Below are 12,438 nucleotides of genomic sequence, written 5' to 3' on the forward strand. Positions count from 1 at the left end.
AAAAACACATCATCAACGATAGAGCTATTCTGGTTCGCTAGCTCTACATTGGCAATATAATTGGACGTATCTTAGTTGATTTAACTTTCTGATGGTTCAGAGAAGACTGAATGGAAGTGGGATTCCTGGGTTAAAGGGCATCCAAGCTCTCACAGTACTTGATGAGGACATCAAACCCTTCAGAAAGCTTGTACCAGTACACTGTGATGCTAAAAGTGCTCATTTCTAAGTATCCTGAAACAATATTATCTTTCTAAACCTCACTCATCTGGTAAGCAAAAGTAATATATTTCATTGTGATTTTAATTTGAATTTCTTTAATAATAAGCTTAACTTTTATTCTTAAGTTTATCAGACTTAGGCCTTTTTTCTTTTGTGAATTGCCTGTTCATACCCTTTGTTCATTTTCCTAATGTGGATTGGTCTTTTTCAGTGATTTGGGTGAGCTCTCTTTCCTTTTTTTGGTATTAAAGATATTAATACATTACATGTCTTATGTGCCTCAGGTATTTTTCTCCAGTTATCATTTGACTTTTATCTTTATTGATAGCATTTTTTAATGCACCAAAGTGGTTTTCTCTTTTTTTAATTAAAAAATAATATGTATAGATATGCTCTGTAGTCTACTTTCCTCTCTAGAGGTGGCCACTGTTAACAGTTTGGCTGGTCTCCCTTTCATGTATGTGCATATAAATGGAGATATGTACTTAATATAACTTGTATATTAAATAAGCACAATTCACAGGGCATAACTTTCTTTCTCCTCCCACCCTGTCTCCTTACACCCTCCAAGAGGGTTTCTTCTTGCCTGTCTCTGGAAGCTCCCCTTAGCTTTTCTGTCACTCAAGATAGTAACATATGTTCTAGGACCTTCTAGTCACAACAACAACATTTCATTAATCTAAGTGGTGCATCCATTTGAATGACTGATTCCAGTACAATCCATATAATAATTGAAACTCAGAGCTTCATTCAAATTTAAGGTTCTTCGTGCCCTCAGTCGTGGCCTTGCTTGTTCTAAAATCCTGCCACGAGACAAGGAAGGTCTGTTGGTGACTTTCTATGTCCCTGCCTTGTGTTGTTCCTCCTCCTTCCTATCCCCTCCCCGACCTCATTAGACTTGGCAGGGGTGGGAGGGTGAGGAGGGAAGAGGAGACCAGCCTGCGAAGTTTTCAGTTGACGGTATTGTGTGGCCTGGGCCGGGCACTCTCGGGGACTGTTGCACATTCACATGTGGCTCTTTCTCTTGCTGGGCACTTCTGAAGGGTGTGTAGAGCCTGTTACTAGGTGTCTCTGATCGCACCTGCCCTGGCAGCCCATGACGGAAACCCTCATCTCCTGGGCCCCGGGCTGTCCCACGGATCTTCCCTATTGGGGTCCAAGGCAGGACTTTCTCTGTGTGGGCTTATTTTGGAATACAGGGTACCTGGCAATTAGAGTTTTTCTTTCAGGTAAGTACCTTAGCTAAAACTCACAGAAGTCCCATTTTAGCATTTTGTTATGTACAAGCACACAGATGCATATGTTTTTACACACAAATGGAATCATACCACATATGCGTGTATGTATACACGTGAAAAGTACAACATGCTTTTTCACTTGATATTATATTGCAGTGTTTTCCATATTAGTAAATGTAAACATACCACATTCTTTTTAACGGCTCCTTGGTATTCTGCAGGATTGATGTATAATAATTTGTTCAACTATTTCTCCACTTAGGGACATTTAGATTATTTCTAATTTTTTCACTGTTAAGGGTTCCGGCGATGAGCAAAATTTGATTTTTAAATTTTCGTTTAGGCAAATGCATCAGTGTTTGCCTTTGCGATTTCTGACTTTGTGGTCTTCTCCTTCTCTCTTTTTAGCTTTCTTCCTCCTCCACTGTTTTAATTCTACATTTAAATATTTAGCCAATTCATTTAACCAATAGGTGTAGAGACTTGCAATGTACCAGGCTTTGTCCTAGGTGTTGAAGATAAAGCAGTGATGAAAACAACAAAAATGGAGGAGGAAAGGAAGTAGAGGATTAAGAAGAGAGAAAATAGATATGACTCTAAAAACCAAATAGGATTACCAGATAGTTATGGAAAAATTAGTAATAGTTAACTATTCTACCTCCTTGTGCCTCATGCTACATTATATTCCCATTCCATTTTATTTTATCTAAATTCGAGGGGAACTTAATCTGAATTTCCTCACTTCTGAAGCACTTATATCACAATAAAGAGATTTGGAAACACATGGGAATAAAAGGTACTATGAGAAGAAATTTTATAGCAATTTCACTTCCACCTGGTTCTTAATTCTGTCTCAGGACTTGCCTTAAAGTCTTTCCCTTTCTCTGGATATTTTTGGAACACTTAGCAGTGGTTAGCTCTTGTATTCCTTGTGCATACTCTCTACATTCTGCTTTTATGTTCTACTTTCTTTCCACCTATGGTCTAAACCAATTTTTCTCTCTTCGAAATGATGAATTCATTACAGAAGCTTGGAAACATGGAGAGGAGAGCAAATCAGAGAGAACTTTATAGAGATTTCACTTCAAGTTGAGTGTTTGTTTTAGGGTTTCTTTGAGATGAAGACTATTGTCTTGAAACCTTCCCCTTGAATATTCATCCCCTAGTTCCCATTATTCGATACTTGAAGAGATCCTTGACATAAAATCCTTGGCATTGAGAAAAGCCTTGTCCTCTGCCTTTGAAATCCTCCCCCTTAAAGACTGATGGTGTCATCCTAATTCCAAGTATTGGATTGACCACTGTTTTCCAAGCTTGCCTCGCCACTATCTTTTTCCAGAGTGATCTTTCCAAGTCATAAATCTGCCTGTGTCTCTCTCTTCTCAGAACCCTTTAAGGGCTCCCTTGCCACATACTCTAAAATTCCAGACCACCCATGAGGCTCATAGTCTTCTAAAGTCCCAGGTTGAACCCCCTGAAGACCTCTGGAGCTCTCTCTGTCTTTGCAGCTGTCTCTTCTGCAGTATTCTGCCTTGCGAATTATGGCTGTCTTGGCCTCCATGGGTTTCAAACTCTGTCTACTCTGCTCACGTGATTCCTGGACTCTGTTTCCCTTGGGATACTCTCTCCAGGCAATATGCTGGGACAGTTGTAGGGTTCACCTTGTTTCTTTTATCTCGGGGATTACTCTCCTGTGCTGCCTGTTGTCCAATGTTTGAAGACCATTTTTTTTTTCAGATATTTTATCTGGCTTTTTAGTTCTTTCAGGCTGATAGGCAGATCCCATCCCTGTTACTCCACACTGGTTGGATGTGGAAGTCTTAATAATATTTTATTTTTATTTTTTATATATTTTTAAATAATCTTAAATAAATTTTAAAATATTTATGCATAAAATAAAGATCATAGAAAAAGCTCTTCCGTATTTCTCCACGTATGTTCTATATTAGGATTCTTTATTCCTTCCTTATGATTGTGGCTTCCATTTGGTATAATTTCTCCAGCATTTCTTGTAGTATTTCTGCTGGCAGGAGAGTCTCTCAACTTTGGTTAGTCTAAAAATATCTTTTTAAAAATCTTCATTCTTCATTCTTGAAGGGTAGTTTTTTGGGTATAGAATTCTAGCTTTATACTTTTCCCCCCAACCTTTAATAGATGCTAAAAGGTTCTTTGTTTGCCTGCTTGTTTTCAGAAGTTTGACTATATTTTTCCTACTTGTCGTTTTCTTTGTATTTATCCTGCTTAAGTTCTGTGAGCTTCTTGGATCTTTGGTTGCTGCCTTTCGACAACATTGCCCAATTCCTTGTCATTATTATTTTATATATTTATTCTGCCTCATTCTCTTTCTTCTCTGGGACTCCAGTTACAAATGGTCCAGTTGGACCATTTGATTTTGTGCCACAGATATTAAACACCCTGTTAACTTCTTAAATGTTTTTCTCTTTGTATTTCAGGATGAATAATTTGTGTTGACACATCCTCGTATTTATTAGCCCTTTCTTCTGCCACCAACAGCCTGCTATTAAGCAAATCAAATGAGTTCTTCACTTCTGATATTGTATTTTTAGCATCTAGCTTTCCATGTACTTTTTAAAAAGTTTCCATTTTTCTGCTGAAATTCCCCATATGTTAAGCATATTATCATTCTTAGTTTAAATACCTGGATCATTTCTACAGCTGCTCCCTGATAACTATTTTTGCTCTTGATTACAGTTCACTTTTCTTCTTTACTTATCATTGCAATTTTTAGAAAACTTTCATGCCAGACAAAAACAATAGAGAATGAAGCAAATAGTATTTACCACTTGAAAAGGAAATGCCTCTTCTTTCAGGCTGCTAGTGAGGTGGATTGACTCAATTTAGTCCATAAGTTAAGCTGTGTCTGGGCTTTGTTGCTTTAGGTTGCCACTACATGTTTTCCTTCAACAGATTTGAGTTCTGAGCATTGTTCAGGCTCCAGAGATATCTTCATGTTTTATAGTTCAGCTGCCAGGTTGGTATACTGTGGGAAATCTCCCTTTGCTCTACAGCCCACCTCCCATTTGGAGAGTGGTTTCTGGGGCATTCTCTTTGTTTCCAGTGGTGTCCCTAGCTTTCTGCACCTCAGGAGATCTCTCTCCACCCTGCTGCCCTGCCTACAACCTGCTCTGGGCCACTGAAGTTTACTTCGTGAAAGCCCCGTATGCTTCAGAGGGATCCTTGACTCTTCTGCCCTGTACCCAGCCTTTGGTGAGTGGCAGCCTTGCACTTGCCTAAGATCCCCTGTGCCTTGGAGCATATTGTGCCGTTCTCCTGCCATGCCCCCAGCCTTTGATGTACTACTTGTGTGCCCTTAGTGAAGGCCCAAGAGGATGGGAGCAGATTTGCTCTGTGACGGGAACTCCTGAGGATTCTAACCCATCACACCAGTCCACATGCGGCTATTAGAATTTTGGCTTTCTCCTTACCCCTGTCTATAATGATTTGTTCTCCTTCCTCCACTCTGCCATGGATGGAAAGAGTCTCGGGTCTTTACTGTCTGAGAAGAGGCTTGTCCTTTTCTAGGATTTAGATTCTTTGCATCCTCAGTTCTCTGAAGGGTTTCAAAAACTATTTTATTATTTTTTATTATTATTTTTTTTATCTTATCTGACTTGTTCTCATTATTAGAGTGAGAATGACAGTCTGTTGTGACTCTACAGATCCTAAACAGATATAGGAAATTTTGTCAAATTGCCCTACAGAATGGTTATGTCAATTTTTACTCCCACCAGCACATTATGCAAGTCTAGTTACTGCTTTCATTTTAAATTTCAGAAGTTGTATTTTGCCCGTGAAATAAAAAGTTTTCCTTCAAGTAATTTCAAACAGTTTCAAATCAATATTTTCTGGTACTTTTAAATTAGAATTATTGATCGCAAAGATGGGTCTTCCTGAAAGACAGCTAAAAATATACATGTAGAGCCTGAAAAAAATCTTTCAGAATGGAGCATAAATTAACAAGAGGGATCCTGTGATGACATTGGGAGCAGGAGGATGATCTGGGCAGAGGGGAGATAGTGTTCACCAGGGGATGTAGAATCATGCAGCTCTTCTGGGTGAATCAGCTGCTTCTGAGAATCTGAGTGACACAGATGGAGAGGGGTGCATGGAGTGACTCCTGCAGTTCCGAGCATCCTTGGGGGTCTTGTAGGAGGTTTAAGCCTCTTTTCTTCCCTCAAGGTTATATGCTCAATCCTCCTCTTCATCTCTGCCCTCTCCTTAGGTGAGTCATGTGGCCCCATGTCTCTAAATATCATCTGTGTACCAAAACCACAGCTCTATTCTGACTTCTCCACTAAGCTTCAGATCATGTATACAGTTGCCTCCTTGCTTTTGTGCATTGACATTGTCTAATGGGCGTCCCAAATATTAACTGGTCAAACAGATCTCTTGACTCTTCCATGTTCTCCATCAGTTAATGAACCATCTTTTATCTAGTTACTCAAGCCTAACACCTGGGAATTATCCTTGGTTTCTTGTTTTCTTCACCCCCACAGCGAGTCCATCAAAAGAGCTCACTGGCTCTGTTTCCAAATTATATTTCTAATTCATCTACTTCTTTTCCATATCCAGGACTTGTCACCTGGTTCAAGTTACAATCACCTCTTCTTGGACTCTTCGAATAATCTCCTCTCTGGTTTTCTTTCCTCATTTCTTGCCCCTCTATAATCCATTCTGTAGAGAGCAGCCAAAATGAGTTAGGAAAAAAAAAACATTTATCAGATAACGTCACTTCTCTTCTTGGCCATTGCATGTTGAAGAAAACCCTGGTCCTTTATGCCACATGTAAGTTGCCCTCATCTACCCTAATTTCAGCTCTCACCACTTTCCGTCTCACTCCACAGTGCTATACTCTGTCCACTCTGGCCTTTTCTCTTTCCTGGTCATTTCAAGCTTTTTCTGTACTTACGGGCATTTTAACTGTGCTGTTTCCTCTTTTCAGGACATTCAGACTTCAGTTTCTTGGCTGACTGATTCATCTTTATCATTTAGGTTTCAGCACATATAACTACTTGGAGAGGACTTCCTTCACCACCCCTTCTAAAATGGCTCCCCCAGTCATGCTCCATCACTTTGTTCTGTCTTATTGTCTTCACTGCACTAGCCACTATCTGTCATGACTTTGTTAACTTATTTATGTTTCTTGTGTATCTACTCACCTCCATATTATAAGCTTTCCAAGAGCAGAAACTTTAGCTGCCTTATTCACTGCTGTACCGTAGAGCCTAGATCAGTGACTGAAATATCATAGGTGCTCAGAAAATATTTTTTGAATGAATGAATGTATGAATGAATGAATTCTACTTCCTTAAAAGTCAGTGTTGTGCAGGGCTCCTTTCTTCTCTTCCCACTTGGCATGCATTCCCCAAGGCTTCCATGCTGTTGTTTCCCACCCACGCATCTCCAATCCCACCTCTTTTCTGATCTCCAGATTTATGTATTCAACTTTCCAATGGATATCCCCACATAGGGATTCCCAGTGGAACTCTTTGGCTTTCCCACAAAGTTTTTCTCTTCTGTTCCAGACATCTGTTTCTGTGTTCTAACTACCCCAAGCACAGTGGTTTGAAATAGCAACAGTCAAATATTTTGCTTGCAAATATGCAATTTGGGTAGGTCTCAAGGACAGCTCATCTGTGCTCCATGCAGTTCAGTTGGGGAGGTGCAAAGGCCAAGGAGTGACTTGACTCCTGAAGGCTGGGATCAACTGAAGTCTTGCTTACTCAGATGGCAGCAGTTGATGCTGGCTGTTGGCTAGAACCTCAGCTGGGGCTATTGGCCAAAACACCTGTGTGTGGCTGCTCTGTGGGGCTCCTTGGATTCCTCACAGCCTGGTGACTGGGTTCCAAGAGTGAGCATCATCAGAAGACCAGGCAGAAGCTGTAGTGCCTTTTATGACATAGACTTGGAAATTATATAGCATCCATTCTGCCATAGTCAAAAGGAACATAGACCCCACTTTTTGATGGGGGGGGCGTGTTAATGGGACATTGTAAGAAAAGCACATGGCATGGGAGCTCTTGCTGCAGCCATCTTGGAAAATATAGGCTGTAACATTTTTCTGTGACATGAAGTGTGGTACCATCTGCCCAAGCAAAAGCTTTATCCTCTTCACTCTACCTCACCCTACACATCAAATCATAAATTTTATAGAGTCTACTTTCTTAACCTCTTTTATTCACCCCAGTTTTTCACTCCATGCCCATCTCATTAGTATTTACCACCATGTCTCCGTGCCATCAGTCTCCTCCCCTTCTGTTTATTCTCCACCTGATACCAGAGTAAAGCTTAAGAATGAACATCGGGTTATGTCATTCTCTTGATTAAAATTCCATTGTGGTGTTGCATGACTGTAGCACAAAATCCAACGATAGGAACATTCATGATTTGGCTCCTGCTGACCCTTCCAGGCTTGTCTCCTGGCTGATGCCCCCTCTGCTTGTTCCCTCCTTCCTCCCTTTGCCTAGGTTGAATGTCCTCCACAACACCCCCAACTTCCAGTCCTTCTCCTGGCTCTCAGGAACACCAAGTTGGCAGCTGTGGTATTACCTGTTTATTCTAAGAAGCCTTTCTTAACATCTTATTACCCCAAACAACCATCCTCTTTTCTGGGTCTCCAGTGTTCTCTGTAGAGACCCTGTGCCAGTACCACATCACTGCATCCCAGTGGTGTAATCACCTCCCCTGGAGGCTGTGGGGCATCATAAGCAAGAGACATCCCCAGCACCAGCCAAGGCCTTGTATGTGCTCGGCACTTAGCAAGTCTCAGGGGAGGCAAGAATTGGTGATTGCAGTACAGCCACTTGGAGGGCCTCAAGGGTCCCCGGGACCTGTCCTGCTGCTTGTCTCAAGGTCAGGGCAGACGGCAGAGTCCACAGCTCCTTGATGGTGGGGCCCTCACAGTCTATCTTATCACCTCCCACAGAAGTCGGCTCACAGCATCCTACAGCTGTGAGGAAATCCCTGATGGCCTCTGGATGGTTCAAGTTGGCACACTGAGATTCTTTCCTCTGGGTCTGTCATCTGGCCCAGGTCACTCTAGGACCAAAGCCATCGCTGTCCTCATGCCAGAAGAGTTCAATAGCTTGATGAAAAAATTCTCATTTGAAGGGGAACTACTAGGGTCATCCTTCCCTGGCTACTGCTTGTGAATAAGATTATAACAGATGAGGCAGTGTTACAGACATTTCACATACATCTAGTATTTACGATACAAGATGGAGCTACTCAGTAAATTATGGTTACCAAACCTTCGTAATCTCATAAATGAATATAAGGGATTTACCAAACTAGCATTATTCATACCCTCCTCTTTCCCTAGTAGGTTGTAAAATATTAAATCGAATAATCATGCCTTCACTATTATGCCACTGGTTCCCACCATAAGTTGCTTTGTGGTTACCGTATTTACCTAGGTAAGTTCCTACCTTGTTTATCAAGGATGATGGTTTGCGTCTGAGATAGAGAGAGGCCTGTAGTGAGTCACCTCTCTGGTGGGACTGGGAGCCCTGAAACGTTACAGCCGGGAAGTGCAAGCCTTCTGAGGGACTCTTTAAAGCACTCTAAGCATTCTTTTATTACCTTTTAGTGTCTAGGTTATTTTCATCTCTTCTTGCCTTTGGAAGGAAAACAGTATGGATTTAAGAATTACATGATTTTTCCCTCAAAGGTTTGTTTAAAATGACATTAATTCTTTATTAAATTTTCTTCCAGTATCCATATTTTTCACTTGTGATGATATACGTATGCCTGTCTTTCCCCTAGTAATGTTATTACTGTTATTCTACTTTGACTAAAGTCCAGAAGGTGAAAAATGACTGTAGATTTTCCATTAAAATTCATCTAATACTTAGCCATGGAAACCTCAATATAGTAGAAGAAATAATTGTTTGGGAAGTTTATTTGATTCTGTTAAACAGTGGAACAGTTTTTAGTATCTTAGCTTTAAAGACATTTAATAAATAGCTGTATCTCTTTTATAGCCACAGCTGTTGCAAATCCAATACTATCCTTCTTAGATGTTAAACGGATTTTATTTCAAAAAATTGCTGATAAAGGGGATGAGTTGAAAAAAGCCTTTCAGCTGCTCGATACTGGTCAGAACCAGACGGTGTCAAAAAGTGAATTGAGACGAGCCATCACCACCTTCCTTCTGCCTCTGACAAGAGAACAGTTTCAAGATGTATTGGCTCAGGTACAGTATAACTGCTTAGAATAATTCACTTACAGAAAAGATGGAGTAGATTATGGGAGCAGGTAATCTATTTTGACTTTTATCCCCCTGTCACAAATTAGAAGCCAAAGTTTGGTTTATGTTTCACAATTCACTAAATTAAATTCTGGCAGATTTGCGTTGACCATGATCAACATTTACTGGGGTCGTATTTTGCATGTAGCACTGTTCTCAACATTTTCTTTTTCTTTTTCTTTCTCTTTTTCTTTTTTTTTTTTAAGGCTTCCATATAAAAATACATGGACAATTTATTTTAGGAACTTAGAATTTTGATCTTACATCCAGTGGCTCCTGCATATGTACTATGTGCTAGACCCAAGGTTGGGCCCCAAGGGTGCCGGCAGATCCCAGGCAGGCCCTGCTCTCGAGGGGCTCACAAAATGCTGATCTGTGCTGAAGCTAGAAGAGGGAACAGCGATGAGCAACAGTAATCAGGAAGGCTTTTTGGAGGAGAGATGATAAAGCTTAGCTCCGGTCGAGGAGAGGGTGTTCACTGAATGCATGAAGCAGGGAAGGGCATTATGGGCAGAGGGAACAGCCTAAGTGAAGGCTTGGAGGCCTGAGTTGGTGGGACATGTTTATTCAGGAAACTGAGAAGGGTCATTTATTTCTGAAGTGAGGGTATCAGTGTCAGGTTGTGGCTAGAGGAGGAGTTAGGGGCCAATCCTGAACAGTACCTAGTAGGAGGTTTGACCTTTATCCTGGATGCAGCCGGGGCCAGTGAAGGGGGTGATCCATCAGTTGGGGAGGGGATGTGAAAAAGTAAAAATTTGGTAGAGTCCATGCCTTCAGGACACTTAAAAAAGGACAAACAATGCAGCAGGAATTGAAGACTCAAAATGAATCTACGGGGATCAGTATAGTAATTACAAGAGTGGAAAAGCTGGGCTGGAGCATCATGAGGTTGTACACACATATGGTCTATATATATAAATATAAATATACATGTGTGTATACACACATTTATTTTAAAAAAAATTAATAGCCTTTTTTTAAGCAGTTTTAGGTTTACGGAAAAATTGAGCAGAAAGTGCAGAGTTCCCATATATCCCCTTCCACTCCTTTCCCCCTTCTCCCTACCCCTGCTTCCCAATTTCCAGTATTATTAACATCTTGCATTAGTGTGGTACATTTGTTACAACTGATGAACCAGTATTGATCCATTGTTATTATCTAAACTCCATAGATCACATTAGGGCGCTCTCTCTGTGTTGTGGAGTTCTGTGGGTTTTGACAAATGCATGCATCTCATATCTACCATTACAGTGTCATAGAGGAGAGTGTCACTGCCCTAAAAACGCCCCGTGCCCCACCTAGTCATCCCTCCTGGCCTTGCCCAGTCCCTGGCAAACACTGATGTTTTTACTGTTTCTATAGTTTTGCCTTTTCTAGGATGTCATAGAGTTGGAATGATACAGTATGTAGCCTTTTCAAACTGGCTTCTTTCACTTAATATGCATTTAAGTTTCCTTCATGTCTTTTTTGTGCCTTGATAGTTCATTTCTTTTTATCATTGAATAATATTCCATTGTATGGCTGGACCACAGTTTGCTTATCCATTCATCTCGTCTATTGAAGGACATCTTGGTCCTTTCCACTTGGGGGCAATTATGAATAAAGCTGCTGTAAACTTTCATGTGCAGGTTTTGTGTGGGCATAATTTCCAGTTAGGATTATATGGTAGGTAAGTCTGTGTTTAAGAGCTTTGTAAGAACTTCCGACTGTCTTCCAAGGTGGCGGTAACCATTTTACATTCCCACCAGCAGTGAAGGAGAGTTCCTTTGGTTCCATATCCAGCATTTGCGGTTGTCAGTGTTTTGGATTTTAACCATTCTTTTTTTTTTTTTTTTCTTTTTTAAAGCTTTTTATTTTGAAATAATTATAAAGTCACAGGAAGTTACAAAGAAATGTACAGAGAGGCCCCATGCATCCTTCACTCAGCCTCCTCCAATGTCAACATCTCTCCTAACTGTAGTAAATATCAAAGCCAAGAAATTCGTATTGAAATAGTCCACAGAGCTTATTCAGAGTTCACAGTTATACAGACACTCATCAGTGTGTCTGTATATAGTTCCATGCAATTTTATCACATATGTAGTTTTATGTAACTATACCACAATCAAGATACAGACATAAACCATTACTACAAAGCTCCCCAGGGCTACTACCCTTTTATAGCCACAACTATGTCCCGGGTTCCCTATCTCCAACCTTTGAAACTGCTAATCTGTTCTTCATCTCTATAATTTTATTATTTTGTTATTTCAAGAAGGTTATATAAATGGAACTATAGAGTATATAACCTTTCAAAATTGTTTTTTTTCCTACTCAGCACAATGTCCTTGAGATCCATCAAGCTGTTGCATGTATCAAAATATATTCCATTTTACTATGATTCTACTCCGATTAAATGGTGTAGATAACTGTTAACCTCATTTGGGTAGTTTCTAGTTTTTGGCTATTATGAATAAAGCTGCCATATATTCTTGTGCATAGTTCTGTATGAACGTAAGTTTTCATTTCTCTGGGATAAATACCTAAGAGTGCAGTGGCTGGGACTTATGGTAAGTCTGGTATTAGTTTTAAAAGAAACTGCCAAACTATTTTCCCGAGTGGTTGTACCATTTTACATTACCACCAACAAGGTATAAGTAATCCAATTGCTCTACCTTCTTGCCAGCATTTAAATGTTGTCGTTATTTTTCATTTTAGCCATTCTGAATA

General features: G+C 40.3%; 1 protein-coding gene across 9 annotated transcripts in view; it reads left to right on the plus strand.

The window, feature by feature from the left end:
- EFCAB6 (EF-hand calcium binding domain 6) overlaps window positions 1-12,438 on the plus strand; it is a 333,133-nt gene that overhangs the window by 26,160 nt on the left and 294,535 nt on the right. For 6 of the 9 annotated variants that reach the window (XM_037845944.1, XM_037845943.1, XM_037845941.1 and 3 more), the window contains one exon: window positions 9,464-9,675. The exons of 2 other annotated variants lie outside the window; for them this stretch is intronic. In XM_037845944.1, coding sequence (XP_037701872.1) covers window positions 9,464-9,675 — 212 coding nt within the window. The remainder of the gene's footprint in view (window positions 1-9,463; window positions 9,676-12,438) is intronic. One more of the 9 variants, XM_037845945.1, reaches the window with a different exon arrangement.

The sequence above is a fragment of the Choloepus didactylus genome, chromosome 8 (assembly GCF_015220235.1).
Source record: "Choloepus didactylus isolate mChoDid1 chromosome 8, mChoDid1.pri, whole genome shotgun sequence".
NCBI classification, from domain to species: domain Eukaryota; kingdom Metazoa; phylum Chordata; class Mammalia; order Pilosa; family Megalonychidae; genus Choloepus; species Choloepus didactylus.